A 15,913-nucleotide genomic window follows, 5' to 3' on the forward strand; every position below is an offset into this window, starting at 1 on the left:
AGTTTCTAAAACAGTCTTAAGGAAATATTCATTGATCCCATTTGGGCCTGCAGTAGAAAAAGAATACATTTGCCCCAAGTCTTAGGTATTAATACATCCAAATAAATTAGGACAATCTTCATCCAAATTAAATAAAATCTCATCATTAGAACAATTGCTTTCTTTACAGACAACCATTGTATCTAGAAACAAATCTACCAAGTCTCTTACAAAGTAGTAATTTCATTATTATGCACAATATTATTGCCAGCCTTCCTATCTCTAAATTGATTCAGGTGCTTATAAAATGCATTTTTGTTAGCTGGAATAAAGTTTAACAGTTTCAATTCATAATTACATCTGTCCTTTTTCAAGTGTTTGCTAAACGCAGTTCTACTCTGTTTATAGCTAGCCCTATTACACTCATTTGTTTGTAATCTGCATTTTTTCTGTAGACGTTTTATTATTTTATTAAATTTATCAAGCTCACAATTCCAGCAAGGTGTTTTAAAGACTATGGGTCTTTCTAGTACAGATGGAACATGTTTTCATACCAACTGATGTATAAAAGAATATAATTTTTCCCAAGCAATATCTATACTTATAATCACCTTTTAAAAATCAGTTCTGTAAAATAAATATCTTGTTGCGTTTTTCTTTATATTCTAATAATCCTCACTTAATGTTTGTTTCCATACTATGCTATGATGTTCTGACCCTAATAACCTTGGTATGACATTACATTTTATTTCAATTATACTTTCCTTTACCCAAACTATATGCAGTTTATTTTATCTCCTCTAGTAGGGTCTTCACCCATTTGTTCATACTCAGGTTCCATACCCAGTTTAACCAACTCATCCATCTTACCTGCATCATTGTGGACACCTTTCTGACTAGCAAGTGGGGCATTGAGGTCTCCAGCTATTAAATCAAAATTATTCTCAAACTTTGAAATAATTCTTCTGCTAAAATTACAACTTTCCTGATAACTGAGTACTGGAGATCTATAAAACAAACATAGGTTCATAGGAGGTTACTAGGCTACCAGCCCTATGGCCCTTACAAGCCTAGCCATGTTAATCCTGAGTTTCTCCAGTTGTCTTTGGTTAGATGGGCATAATTTGCAAATCTATGAAAAACACCAACTACCGCTGTCCATGAGGGAGGTTAAATTTGTGGTCTCCTATCCATTTGTCCAGGTTGCGCTTGCATATGATCAGTGAGGTGTGTGATGCCCATGCACTGGCACAGTAATCAAGGAGCCTCAATCCTCATCACTAGCACCAGTGAGGGGCGTGCACATTGGGAAGGATAACAAGTGCACACACAGTAAAGTACAATTTCCCTTAAGAGCACACAGAGATCACAGTCAGTCTGGGGCTGGTTTCTCCCTTTCTCTCCAGATCCCCAATAAGACTCTCCAATGCCACAGCTATAGAGTGGAGTCCTTAACCAGGGTTCCAAGCCAAGTCCTCCCAGCACTCTCTCTGTCCAACCAGTGCTTCGTGTCCCTGCCCAAGTAGCTGACACACACACACACACACACACACACACACACACACACACACACACACACACACACACACACACACACACACACACACACACACACACTTTGAGATATGATTTATATACAACCACACAGACACTCCTGGGGAAGGCTGGCACAGGTTCACTAGCTGTGCCCCTTCTGTCCAGGCTATAAGCTAGTAATCCACTGCCACCAGAACCCCTATTTATCAGCTACTAATATGGCCCTTCCAAAAGGGTGTCCAATTTATACTGTGCAATATTATTATCCAACAGGTAAGTGGATGAACAGCAAGACTTATTGGAGTGACTTTGTACAGTATCACCACATACATGCAAGTACTCTAGAGCTTAAAATATTTCTACACAAAACAGCCACAGTTGAAAGGTTTAAAATATTTAATAATAAATAATAAAAACACAAGAATATTCTCAATTCGAGTGCTAGTCAAGAGTTCATAAATCACAGGAAAATGCTTAAAATAATACTGTAGAATAGTCTGACAAATATAGAAAACAGCTAGACTAAATCTGACTAAATTCCTATTTAACTCTAAGCGCAATCTCAGTTCTAAATAAACTTATATATACAAAGCAAAGGCAGAGTACTGGTGAGTGATCAGTTCTGAAGACAAATGCAAAATGCTCTGATTCTATTTCTCTGAGAAAGTCTTAAACATAATACCTCACTGCTGACTCATTTTAGATTACATCATTCTTATTTGGTTCCCAGGCTAACAGAAACTCAGAGTTTTAACATTTCTTTGATCTAGCACCTGGCCAGGTAACTACAGGAATAGGTTCATAGGTTCATAGGTTTATACTAGGCTATCTGCCCCAAGGCATTTATAAGCCTAGCCTGAATTTTTGTGGCTTACGCCACCCCTTATATGAAAAAATACTGTACCCATTAGTTTGTTGTGCCTCTGTCCAGCAGTGACACAGAGATGATTCCCGAGGCAAACGTACGATCTCCCATCCACAGGTCAAGATTTCTCTTGAACAGAGCCAGCGATGTGCTCTGCCTCACATGGACCGGGACTCTATTCCACAGCATAGGGAGTCTCTGAGTGATAAATCTATCCCTCCAGCACATCCTATTTATATCCGTGCTAAGGTTTAAGTCACTTGCTCTAGTGGTTTTGGTGGATTTGGATTTTTTGAGGTGGAGCATGTCCATTAATTCCGGGTTGGACATGGCCTTGTATGTCAGGCACATGTCACCTCTGAGCAGACGGTATGCGACTGAATAGAGCTGGAGTTTCTTCAATCTGGCAGCATATGACAGATTTTGGAGTCCCTTTATCCTTTTGGTGAGAAACTTTTGAGGTCTCTCCAATTGCTGCAGATGTCGGGCGAGATACATCCCGAATGGGGCATTGTACTCGATCATTGGTCTGATAAGTGAAGAGTACAGGGGAACAATGACCTCACTAGATCTGGATGTGAATCCCTTCATGATCAGGTGGGCAATGTAAGAAGGTCTTTCTAACCACTTTAGCAACGTGAGTGTCAAAAGAAAGGCTACTGTCAACCTGGGTCCCCAGGTCCCTGATAACCTCTTCTGTGCTTAGTGGATTGCCACCTATATGGTAGCTTGGGGTTACCTTGTTTTTCCCGAAGGGTATGACTATACATTTTTTGGCGTTTAACTTCAGGCCATGGCTCTGGCACCAGCTATCTGTTTCCATGAGTCCCTTCTGAAGGATATCCGTGTCCGATGCACTTTCCACTATGGCGCCCAGTTTGCAGTCGTCTGCAAATTTTGTCAGCCAAAGTCCTCCCATGTTGGCCTGTACTTCTGAGAAGTAGATGCCGAACAATAGGGGGCCAAGGACCGAGCCCTGTGGGACACCACTTGTGACCGGCTTGGAGTCTGACATAGCGCCAGCAACTCTAACCCTGTGGGTTCTGTCCTTAAGCCAGTTTGCAACCCATCTTGTGACATATGGGTTTACATTTAAGCTGGTAAGTTTTTCTACAATACCCGAGTGGGGTATTGTGTCGAAAGCCTTTGCAAGGTCAAGGTAGGCTGTATGGACTGCCTTGCCCTCATCAATGGCCTTGGTGACTGTTTCGAAGAAGTCGAACAAGTTCAAAAGGCATGATCTTCCCTTGACGAAGCCAAACTGGGTCGGGTTCAATGTCTGCAAGTCCCCTATATCTTTGTTTATGAGCTCCATTATGATCCTCTCCATAGCTTTGCAGACTAGACTTGTTCAGCTTATGGGGCGGTAATTACCAGGGTCCGTAGAGGCACCGCCTTTGTGGAGTGGGACCACAGTTGCCGTATGCCACTCCTTGGGCATGTATCCTGTGGTAAGGCTGAGATTAAACAGCTGCCTTATGTGTGGGTTTATTTCCTCATTTAGCTCGTGTAGCACACAGCTGGGGACACCATCCGGTCCCATTGATGCTGTGTTTTTAGCTTTAGAGAGTGCAGCTTTCACCTGCGCATTTGAGATGTCTGAGAGGCTACACTCCGCTGGGATAGTTATCTCTCTTTTAGGGGGGAGAGGGGGGTGAAGTTTGCACTGAACCTGTCTGCCAGTATGTTGGCAACGTCTGTGGGTTCAGTGATTTTTGTATCATTTTGGACTAATTCTGAGCATATCTGGGAGTTTCCACCCAGGTTCCTAACATAGCTGAAAAAGGCCTTATAATTGTCCTTTGAATCCATGGCAATTTTTCTCTCAAAATTGGCCTTAGTTGATTTTATGAGTGCTCATATTTTTTTACTAATAATGATCAGGGGTGACTTCCCTTTTATGGATTTTGTTCTATCATGTAATAGCTTTCTCCTCTTATTGTAAAGTTTGTTAATGGCTGGGGTCCACCAGACTGGACGTTTGCCCTTTGTGGAAAGAGTCTTGGTTTTATTTGGGATTGCCTGATCCATGCAGTCCTGGAGGTGTTCATAGAAGGCATTTGTAAGGGCTTCAGCAGCTTGGGTTGTGGTTTCCACTGTCTCAGGGGCCTTGAAGGATACCACACCAGTCTTGAGTAGTGTGAAGTTTGCTTTAGAGAAGTTCTTCACTGTGGTCTTTTTTTGTTTGGGGTGGGGCGGGATGTGGATTTCCAGTGAGATTAGTTTATGATCAGATCTCACCAATGAGGGATATACTTCCGGTGTGGAGCATTTTGTCCCCATGTTTGTGATAATGAGATCTAGTATATTTTCTCCTCTCGTGGGAACAGTGACTAGCTGTTCCATGGCATTTGAATTTATGAAATCCAGGAACCGTTGGGCTAGAAAGTTAGGGCTTGAGTAATGTTCCCAGCCTATATTCGGGTAGTTGAAGTCACCCAATATGATGGATTTTGGAGATACATTTATACCCTCCAGTGTCTTCAGGAAGGCTGTGTGGGGTTCCTGAGTTTGAGAGGGTGGCCTGTAGCATGCTACAATTTGTAGAGCAGTTTTGCCTATGGTTAGTTGCACCTGGATGTTTTCCGAAGCTTCGTGCGTTGTCACCAACCTGGAGGTGTGGGTATCCTTTATGAATATGGATACACCCTCTCCTTTTGTGGTGTGGTCCGTGTTTTGGGGCCGGAACGCATGATATGAGGTAAAACCTAATAGTGCCAGGGTGCTCTCAGGAGCCTTGAACCAGGTTTCAGTTACAGCACAGACATCGATGTTCTCCATACGGAGAAGGGCCTCGAGTGCGTGCATTTTGAGATTTAGACTTCTGGCATTGAGCAGCATTACCCTCAGTTTCTTCCCATTTTTGTTTTCTAGGGTGGTAGGTTTAGAATTTGAGCCTTGCCTAAAAAAGGCACTATGGGGGTGGCAAGAGCCTTAGCCAATATCCGGAATCCCAGGGTGGCAGGTGCAAGCCGTCCTCATGGCAGCGTGGCTTGTCAAGCATGTCATCCCAGGCAGACAGACACTGGATCCCCTTTGAATGACACCAGACATTAAGCCAATTGTTAAAGCTGATCATCTTGTCTCTATATTGTGGCATCATTCTTGGTGAAGGAAGGATACTGCTCAGGGTTAGGGTCATACCTGCCTGGGCTACATAATCAGAGAGCTCCTCTATGTCTCTTTTCATGTAGTCCAGGGAGGTACGTCTCAGGTCGTTCACACTAGCATGGACAATGACTGTGTCATATTTGTACTTGCTGTGGAGTGACCCGAGTGCTTGTGTTATGTGGCGGATTCTAGCGCCCGATAGGCAGCTTACTGTGACCCTCTCCTTGTTCAGCCTGGTGAGTGGGACGCCAGTGTGTCTGACTATGGAGTCACCTATGACAAGTATGTTTGGTGTTGTATTTGGCTTTAAGGGCTGTGACTGCTTTGCACACTGCTTTTGTGGTTTATGTGTTGCTTGTGGGGTGTCTTGAGGTAGCAGTTGTTTGGGTGTCTGCTTTGGAGGCCTCTGCTGTTTAGGTAAATTTTTACTCAGAGCCTCCGAGTATGTCTTTGTGTGTTTATGTGTTTGATTCAGTGGTGTGGTAGCATTATGTGAGGCTGGTTTTGTGGTGTGTGTAGTTGCCTTCTCCTCCTGTCTGGTCTTGCCAGTCCTGAGCTGAGAGAGCTCAGCCTCCAGTTTGGCTAAATAGCTGCATCTCTCGCAAGTAATTAACTCTGGTCTCAAAACAAGAGAAGGAATTCCTCAGTCCAGGCATTACGTCTCCGAGCTTTGAGATCAAACAGTCATACAATGCTTGACTTATCAGCTTCTTCCAACAGAGTGCACTGTGGTTACATTTTTGAAGTTCAACATTTAACACAGTTTTCTTACATTTAAGAGGGCAAGCCTGTGGATTATATTAATATACAATGACAGAATTATCTGCAGAATCCTATCTAGCTAGGCTGGCGGCCTTCACATATCTTCACAAGGTGCTCTGCTTCATGTGAATTAGAAGTTTATTCCAAAGAAGTGCCAATCTCTGGGAGATATATCTGTCTCTCCAGCATGTTCTGTTAATGTCGCAGGCTTGGTTAAGATCCCTAGAGCGAGTGACTCTTGTGCCATTTGACTTGTGGATGTACAGCATTTCCATCAGGGCAGGGTGAGAGACTGCCCTGTAGGCCAGGCAGAAGTAATCTCAGCAGCCTATATGATACAGAATACAGTGACAGGGCTTTCAGTATATCCACATAAGTCATGGTTTGGAGGGCATGTATCTTCTTGGTGAGAAACCTCTGTGGTCTCTCCAGCTGCTGCAGGTGTCCAGTGAGATACATGCAGAAGAGAGCATTGTACTCTATTAATGGTCTGAGGGTTGATTACAGTGGAGTTATAACATCCTTACACCTGGAGGCAAAGCCCTTACTTATGAGATCCGCAATGTAGAAGGCTTTCCTTATCACTGTGGACACTTGGTGGTTGAAGTTCAGATTGCTATCGCCCTGTGTCCCCAGATCTGACACCACTGGGTTTGTAACATAGGGGAGGTGCTGTCAATATTGTAATTAGCAGGTAATTCTGCTTTGCCAAAGGGGATAATAATGCAATTTTTTTTGCATTTAGTTTTAGACTGTGGCTTTGGCACCATTCCTTTGTCTGTGTTAGCCCCTTCTGTAATATGTTAACATTGTTGGGGGGACTCAGTGATTGCACCAATTTGCAATGAACAGTGAACTTGGTAAGCCAAAGGCTGTCTACTTTAGCCTGGACTACTGATAAACAGATTCCAAGCAAAAAAGGTCCCAGCAAAGATCCTTGTGGTATGCCACTGGTGGTTGGTTTACTAGTAGAGGTGGAGTCACCAACATTGACAGTATGTGTTCTGTTCATGAGCCAATTGGCTACCCATCTAGTGATGCAAGGGTTAATCCCCAGCTGAGAGAGTTTCTCAATGATACCTGAGTGGGGGATTGTGTCAAAAGCCTGGGCTAAGTTAAGATAAGCAGTAAGCCTATGTCTAGGGCTTTGGTGACTTTCTAAAAGAAGTCTACTAGGTTTAATAAGCATGATCTACCCTTAACAAAGGCAAACTGGGTTAGGACTAGAGTTTGAAGGTCACCTTTGTTCTTGTTGATAAGGTCCATGATGATTATTTCCATAGACTTATGGTTCTATAATTCCCAGAGTCACTTTATGGCCCCCTTTTGTACAAGGGGATTACTGTTGCACTTCTCCACTCTGCTGGAACAAAGCCAGTTCTGTGACTATGCTTAAAGAGAACAATAAGTGGATTTGCTAGGTCCTGTTTTAGATTGCTTAATAAGCAACCTGGGATCTTATTTGTTCCCATTGAGGCCATGTTTTTGGCTTGGAGAGCACAGATATGAGCTGATGTCTAGAGATTCTAGGCAGAGGACTGATGCCAGGTATGTTTTGGGGTATGGCTAGTGGGGACAGGGGCATGAAGTTTGCCCCAAATCTGTCAGCTAGCAGACTAGCAATTTCCTGTGGTCTAGTATGAGTGGTACCATCTACTACCAGTTTGGTACATGGCTGGGCATTACCATTTAGATTTCGAAAGCAGGTAAAGAATGCTTTATGATTATCCTTAGCTAGGGATGATATTTTAGCTTCATAAATAGCTGTAGAGGACTTTACAAGATTTCTGATTTGCATGTTCAAGCTCTGGAGGGAATTCTTCCTCTGTTGAGTCAGTTCCCTATTCTTAGACATCAATTTCTTCCTTTTGTTATATAACCTGTTTAGGGTTCCCTTCAAAGTATCGAAATTGCAGAACATCAAACCTCTGATCATTGAGGATCAGAGGATCGAACTTCAGCAATATTGAACCTAAAAAAAAAAACAAACTAAAACGTTAAAACCTCTTATTTCACATTTTTGCAGGGGGGAAAGCCCCCCCTGCAGCCCCACACCCCCTGCTTCTAAAATATACCAACTCTGAGATCGCACTACAGTGAAGAGAATGGCATGGAATAGAACATTTACCGTTCTCTTCATTGTAGTGCGATCTCGGAGTTGGCATATTTAAGTAGCAGGGGATGAGGGAGTACATGAGGGCTTGCCCCCCTGCAACAACTTACAAGCAGAGTTTTATCATTTTTAATTTAGCCTACTTCCATGCTCAGCATTGTAGAACATCGATCATCTCATCCTCGATGATGTATAATTCGATGTTCTGCAGCTTTGAGAATTTGAAGTAGACCTCCTGTTTATACTTGAGGTCTATCAGGGTGGCTTACTTTTTCAGGAGGACTGATTTTAATCTGGTCAGGTACAGCCATGTCTGTACAGTTGCTTAAGTGTCTATACAGGGCATTTGTGTACACCTCTGCATCGGAGTCATTGTCTGTAATTGCGGGGTTATAAAACTTTTATATCATCGCTTAGTAGGTTGTACTTTGCTTTAGAAAAGTATTTTAGCTTTTTTTACTTTCTGAATCCAAATTTTTTATGACCCACTTATGCCTAGAACAAACTGAAGTAAGGGTCAGATGAAATATAACATAAGACAACAGCATCTTCTCTTTACTTCTGCTTAATTTTATCTGATACTAAAAGTATAATAAACCTTTCATGCTTCAATATATCTATGAATTCTGATAAACTAAAAGCTACATACTTCTTTTCACTTTTAGCAGCAGTCCTATACTTGAAGCAAGAAAGAAAGAACAGAATATGCCAGAATATGCTATTTGTAAAATGCTGTCCCTAAAAAATTAATTTATGCATCACAGCTCGCATAGCTTGTGACTGACTGCACCCACACACGTGATCAGAAAGCTATGTTTGACAGTTTTGATGGATTTTAGTTGGGCCATTCCTCTAATTCATCTTAGCTGAGACATGTGTCAGCATTTGTCACCAGCTGTGCTGTCATTGTCATCCTTAGGGACTGTCAATATTTATTTCCAGTGGATTCAGGAACCAGTGCTATTTGTTAATATTTAAGATATCAGTATTTAATTTTAACTGCATGTGTATGTTTTCAGCATTTCTAAAACTATGAGGTAAGAGTGTAATGTCAGCACGACACATTGTGACATTTTAAACATTTAAAGTCAAGTGGACCTGTGAGGCATGCTGATGGGAAGTCAGAGTGAGGTATAGTCTGCTTTTTGCATCTATCCCCCTCTGTCTCTCTCTCTCTCTCTCCCCCTTTCTCTTGCTCTCTGTCTCTCTCCCTCTCTCTCCCCCTTTCTCTTGCTCTCTGTCTCTCTCCCTCTCTCTCCCCCTTTCTCTTGCTCTCTGTCTCTCTCTCCCCCTTTCTCTTGCTCTCTGTCTCTCTCTCTCTCTCTCCCTTTCTCTTGCTCTCTGTCTCTCTCCCTCTCTCTCCCCCTTTCTCTTGCTCTCTGTCTCTCTCCCTCTCTCTCCCCCTTTCTCTTGCTCTCTGTCTCTCTCTCTCTCTCCCTTTCTCTCACTCTGTGTCTCTCTCTCTTTCTCCCTTTCTCTCACTCTGTCTCTCTCTTTCTCCCTTTCTCTCACTCTGTCTCTCTCTCTGTCTCTCCCTTTCTCTCACTCTCTGTCTCTCTCTCCCCTTTCTCTTGCTCTCTGTCTCTCTCCTCTCTCTCCCCTTTCTCTTGCTCTCTGTCTCTCACTCTCTCCCCTCCCTTTCTCTCGCTCTCTCTCTCCCTCTCTCTCCCCCTTTCTCTTGCTCTCTGTCTCTCTCCCTCTCTCTCCCCCTTTCTCTTGCTCTCTGTCTCTCTCCCTCTCTCTCCCCCTTTCTCTTGCTCTCTGTATCTCTCCTCTCTCTCCCTTTCTCTTGCTCTCTTTCTCTCTCCTCTCCCCCTTTCTCTTGCTCTCTGTCTCTCTCCCTCTCTCTCCCCCTTTCTCTTGCTCTCTGTATCTCTCCCTCTCTCCCCTTTCTCTTGCTCTCTGTATCTCTCCCTCTCTCTCCCCCTTTCTCTTGCTCTCTGTCTCTCTCTCTCTCCCCTTTCTCTTGCTCTCTGTCTCTCTCCTCTCTCTCCCCTTTCTCTTCCTCTCTGTCTCTCCCTCTCTCTCCCCTTTCTCTTGCTCTCTGTCTCTCTCTCCCCCTTTCTCTTGCTCTCTGTATCTCTCCCTCTCTCTCCCCCTTTCTCTTGCTCTCTGTATCTCTCCCTCTCTCCCCCTTTCTCTTGCTCTCTGTATCTCTCCTCTCTCCCCTTTCTCTTGCTCTCTGTATCTCTCCTCTCTCTCCCCTTTCTCTTGCTCTCTGTCTCTCTCCCTCTCTCCCCTTTCTCTTGCTCTCTGTCTCTCTCCCTCTCTCTCCCCTTTCTCTTGCTCTCTGTCTCTCTCCCTCTCTCTCCCCCTTTCTCTTGCTCTCTGTCTCTCTCTCTCTCCGCTTTCTCTTGCTCTCTGTATCTCTCCCTCTCTCCCCCTTTATCTTGCTCTCTGTATCTCTCCCTCTCTCCCCCTTTCTCTTGCTCTCTGTATCTCTCCCTCTCTCTCCCCCTTTCTCTTGCTCTCTGTATCTCTCCCTCTCCCCTTTATCTTGCTCTCTGTATCTCTCCTCTCCCCTTTTCTTGCTCTCTGTCTCTCTCCCTCTCTCTCCCCCTTTCTCTTGCTCTCTGTATCTCTCCCTCTCTCTCCCCCCTTTTTCTTGCTCTCTGTCTCTCTCCCTCTCCCCTTTCTCTTGCTCTCTGTCTCTCTCTCTCTCCCCCCTTTCTCTTGCTCTCTGTCTCTCTCCCTCTCTCTCCCCCTTTCTCTTGCTCTCTGTCTCCCTCTCTCTCCCCCTTTCTCTTGCTCTCTGTCTCTCTCCCTCTCTCTCCCCCTTTCTCTTGCTCTCTGTCTCTCTCCCTCTCTCTCCCCCTTTCTCTTTCTCTCTGTCTCTCTCTCCCTTTCTCTTGCTCTCTGTCTCTCTCTCTCTCCCCTTTCTCTTGCTCTCTGTCTCTCTCCTCTCTCCCCTTTCTCTTGCTCTCTGTCTCTCTCTCTCCTCCCCTTTCTCTTGCTCTCTGTATCTCTCCTCTCTCCCCTTTCTCTTGCTCTCTGTCTCTCTCTCTCTCCCCTCCCCTTTCTCTTGCTCTCTGTCTCTCTCCTCTCTCTCCCCTTTCTCTTGCTCTCTGTCTCTCTCTCTCTCTCTCTGGCATGCTCTCTGTCTCTCTCTCTCTCTCCCCTCTCTCTGGCATGCTCTCTCTCTCTCTCTCTCCCCTTTCTCTTGCTCTCTGTCTCTCTCCCTCTCTCCCCTTTCTCTTGCTCTCTGTCTCTCTCTCTCTCTCCCCTTTCTCTTGCTCTCTGTCTCTCTCTCTCCCCCTTTCTCTTGCTCTCTGTCTTTCTCCCTCTCTCTCCCCCTTTCTCTTGCTCTCTGTCTCTCTCCCTCTCTCTCCCCCTCTCTATGCCTCTCTCTCTCTCTCTCTCTCTCTCTCATTCCTTTGGTTTCTTCAGTGTAGTAGTTTTCTTCTCTCTGTCTCCTGATTCTTTTCTTAATGAAGACCCTGTTTTTCTGAGTTTTTTTCTTCAAGAAATATCTTAAAAAATCTACAAAACTGACAATTAGAGTAATGGTAAATCAAAACATTTCATATAAATTGGTATTTTAGACTAGATTATTCCCCGAGGAAAAACCTACAGTTCTTTTGATATGTCACTTACAATGTAGCTAGTTTCCTTTATTTTGCGTTTTGTATTTATATTGTGATTTTGTTCTGTTTACATTACAATTATCTTACAATTGTAATGTAGTTAGTATAACAACTTTAAATTACATCTACAATCACTAGCATCATTTCTGGAGCTTCAGATTATGTAAATTGAATTTCTTTATTTTAAGAATCTTAAACCAGTGGCCTTGCTGATAATAATAATGTTTGACAGAGAATTTCTGCTGATAAATAATTAAAAGCATGAAGGGATTCCTAACAGGTTTATAGGTTTGTGTGTTTATTGCATTATTAAATCATCCCGTATAGTCAGAGCAATTTCAAAAGTCAAAGCTAGAACAGAAGATTGACACCAGGAGCTGCTAATTAGTATAATCCTGTACACCAGGGTTTGATTTATTTAGCCTTACTATTTATCTATAAGCAAGTCAATCAGAGAGTGCTAATGGGTGGTCCCTGAAAAAGAGGTTTATGTGCAGTGACCTGCTTAACAAATGAAAGCAATAAAATGCTACTCTGTTCCTGCAGTTTATTTATCATGTTTTACTGTAGCATCTCATTGATAAATGTATTATATAAATTCATATTACGGTTAGAAATTGTGCTTTAAAATTCATAAGGCACGTGGCAGACCAGCTTATCACATATCACTGAGAAATCAAACTTTGAAACAACTGTGAGTGCCCATAAAAGGAAACGTGAGTTCAGACACCATTGTTGGCAGAAGTATGGCTTTAAATAGAAAGGCTGAAAATAACTAGATGCCAGCAACCTGGATGATAACAAAGTGGAGTGTCTGAAAACAAAGCCAGCTCATTGGAGAATTGCTTTAGCCCTTATGTTTCAACCTAAGTAGACAGTATCTACCAAAGTCCTTGTATGACATTTAACGATTTAACATGCGGCCATAAAGGGTAAATGTCTTAGAAATCTGATAATCAAATAACATTGTAGTTTTACTTTAGACAGCACATGAAGGTATAGTTTTTCAGTTTGATCTCTATAAAGAATGTATTTTATGCTGGCCTAGCCGTCCTGGAGCTGTTTGCGTGTATATATGTATGTATGTTTGCTTCTTCTTCTGACTTACCTAGTGGTATGGCTTCCTGTTCTGAGCTGCGTAACAACAAACTACATTCTACACCCCCGAACAGATTAATGTACCTTTGTGACCCTTAGTTTAGCCTGGTGATTTACATTTTAGTATTATTTACAGTATCATATGCTTTATAGATTCGCTTGCCTTTAAATCATTTTCCCTACAATAACTGGATCCCTGTCACAGACTACAGTGATGTTATTTCAGGCTCTTTGCCTCACTATTCCTGTTACTGCTTATTTTTGAGTCCAGATGAATACAAATTCCACAATCAATTTTACTCACACTTGCTAACACAACGTTTTTTTGATAAATTTCAAATACGTTTTGTCCTAGATAATCATAAACTTTATTAGCACATTTACAAACTTTCGAGGACGTTCTGCTGAATTTACTTAGGCTGTGCATTGGGTGTTACAATAGTTACAGTTTCTGGATTCCATATCCAGACCAGTATATCTGTTTCAGCACTGCATTATGGGTACCTTGCCTGTATAATGTGTGCAGTATTCCATAGCAGAGCCTCAGTATATCTGTTTCAGCACTGCATTATGGGTACCTTGCCTGTATAATATGTGGAGTATTCCACAGTAGTGCAAGGTGACGTGGATGACATCACACAATCCACTGGTATTGATACAGTGATCTAGTGTTTCTGCTGCCTATCCTAGTGAATATCTTTGTGCTCAGAAATTGTAACTGTTTCCTTACTAGTTACAAAAAAGTTTTTCAACAGTGGTTTCCCCAGCTGAATTCTGTCTCAGTTTTCAAACATGCATTTCCATCCCAAAGAAACAACAGTGGATTTTATGGTACTTATTAAACTGACTGCAGACCCCTTATCACATTCCTAATAAAGACATTATCAGTCAGACATCCAGCAAGTTCAAACATATACCTAGAGAAAAGTAAACACCCACTGCAGATAAGTATAAACTGAAATTAAGAGAGCAAAGGTACCCACAATGCAACCCTATAAAAAGCGACAAATGGCACTTAGAAGGTACAGTGACTTAATTAGATTTTATATTACTCTTGAGCTGGTTTATAGTCATCATAAAAATGTAGGCTTCTATCTTCTTATACAAACTCAGTTTCATATGCAAGAAAAGCAGATCTGAAAGCATATTAAGATTTGATGTGGTGAACATGGAAACAGATGTGCATAGAGGAAAGGTGGACACCTTTTCAAAAGAAAAATGAAAACCAAGTTTCATCCTTCTTTTAAGTTTTCTGTTAAGCAAAGTTTGTTTAGATATGGTAGATTACATTGTTCTGGAATGAGTAATAAGGTTAATCTTGTGTCTAGACCCTGCAGAAGAGGCTATCATTATTGCTTAAATTGAAAACCCTACATGGCTGACTTTATTGTAAGTGGACATCTCTAAAATAGCATTGTTTCTTTATATAGCTGCATTAAAAGATGGCTGTCCAGGTCTGAATCACAGCATATTGGACTGGGATATCCATGTGTGCTGCTTCCTAACTTGCATTGTGTTTTGCCTCTTTACAGGTTATGCCACTCCTAAGGTTTTCTGGAAACACAGCTGTGAAAGAGAAGGGCTGAGACCTCTTCACTCTGCTCATGCTGAAACATCAGACTGAAGCCATGGCAGGTGGTGAGACACCCCCAGCAGGAGACATTTTCATCAATCTGCATCAGGTAAAGGACTTCCAGGAACACACCACTGTTCAAAACAGACACGTGTCTTCCACATTAATTTAGGACTAATAATGCACTGATATCTATAACTCTTGCACAGGATACATGTACAGCTTCTCAGAGACAGAAAGTTGAATCGGACAGATCAATGCACTCAATCTAATAATTATATTTTTCAGAATTCAGCCAGATTATTTAAAATATAAATAGTCAACCAGATAATATTTGAAAATATTGCATACCACTGGTTCACCGGGCTTAGCAAGTAAAGGCTATCTAACCCACAATCCCACAAAAAAGCAACAGAAATCGATTTATTATCTGGCTGTAACAAACTAAATAATTTGGACTGAGCAGAGGTTTTATCTTCATGCCTTACGTACTTTAGACTGTAGCTTCACAATCAGGTAGCAAGTTATGATACTAAGCAGTTTTCATGCAGAGAGCATTAATAAGCTGCTTTCAAAGTCTGAAGTCATCATATGAATTCATTAGTCATATAATCCAGATGGGCAGCCATGGTGGTGCAGCGGTTAGCGTTGTCACCTCACAGCAAGAGGTTCCCTGGTTCGATCCTTGGCTGGGGTGCCTTCTGTGTGGAGTCTGCATGTCCTCCCTGTGGTCACGTGGGTTTCCTCCAAGTGCTCCGGTTTCCTCCCACATCCCAAAAACATGCTGTAGGTGGATTGGACACTCTAAATTGGCCCTAGGTTTGAATGCATGTGTGTGCCTTCTGTGGAAGGTTGGGCTGGCAACTCGACACCATAAAATTCCACTGCCAATCATGAGCGGACAGGTGATCCGCTGTGGCGACCCCTAACCGGGAAAAGCCGAAAGAAGAAGAAGGAGTCATATAATCCAGATCATGCTCTAATGATATGAAAGCTTATGCAGCAAAAAGTGATGTTATACATAAAGCTTGATAGATTGCTTCCCAGAATGACAAGAAACTCAAGAGGGTTTAACAATGCAGCTATTGTTTGCCCTTTATTTCCTTCATAAGGTAAATGCTTCTCTACACTACCCAAGAAGTTAGTAAACTAAAAGAAAAAACATAAAACAAATGCTGATTGCTACTTATCCCCCTCCCCACTTCTACAGCTGCCAGCACTATTTATGTTGTGTTCACAGACCTGTTCATAGGTTCATAGGTAGGTACTAGGCTATGGCCCTAAGGCCTATA

At 42.5% G+C, this 15,913-nt stretch overlaps 1 protein-coding gene across 1 annotated transcript in view; it reads left to right on the forward strand.

The window, feature by feature from the left end:
• SLC4A3 (solute carrier family 4 member 3) overlaps positions 1 to 15,913 on the forward strand; it is a 2,820,719-nt gene that overhangs the window by 933,115 nt on the left and 1,871,691 nt on the right. The window contains exon 4 of the mRNA XM_044074803.1: positions 14,581 to 14,730. Within this exon, the coding sequence (XP_043930738.1) occupies positions 14,653 to 14,730 (78 nt within the window). The 5' untranslated portion in view covers positions 14,581 to 14,652. The remainder of the gene's footprint in view (positions 1 to 14,580; positions 14,731 to 15,913) is intronic.

The sequence above is a fragment of the Protopterus annectens genome, chromosome 6.part0 (assembly GCF_019279795.1).
Source record: "Protopterus annectens isolate FY-2018-M chromosome 6.part0, PAN1.0, whole genome shotgun sequence".
Taxonomy (NCBI): domain Eukaryota; kingdom Metazoa; phylum Chordata; order Ceratodontiformes; family Protopteridae; genus Protopterus; species Protopterus annectens.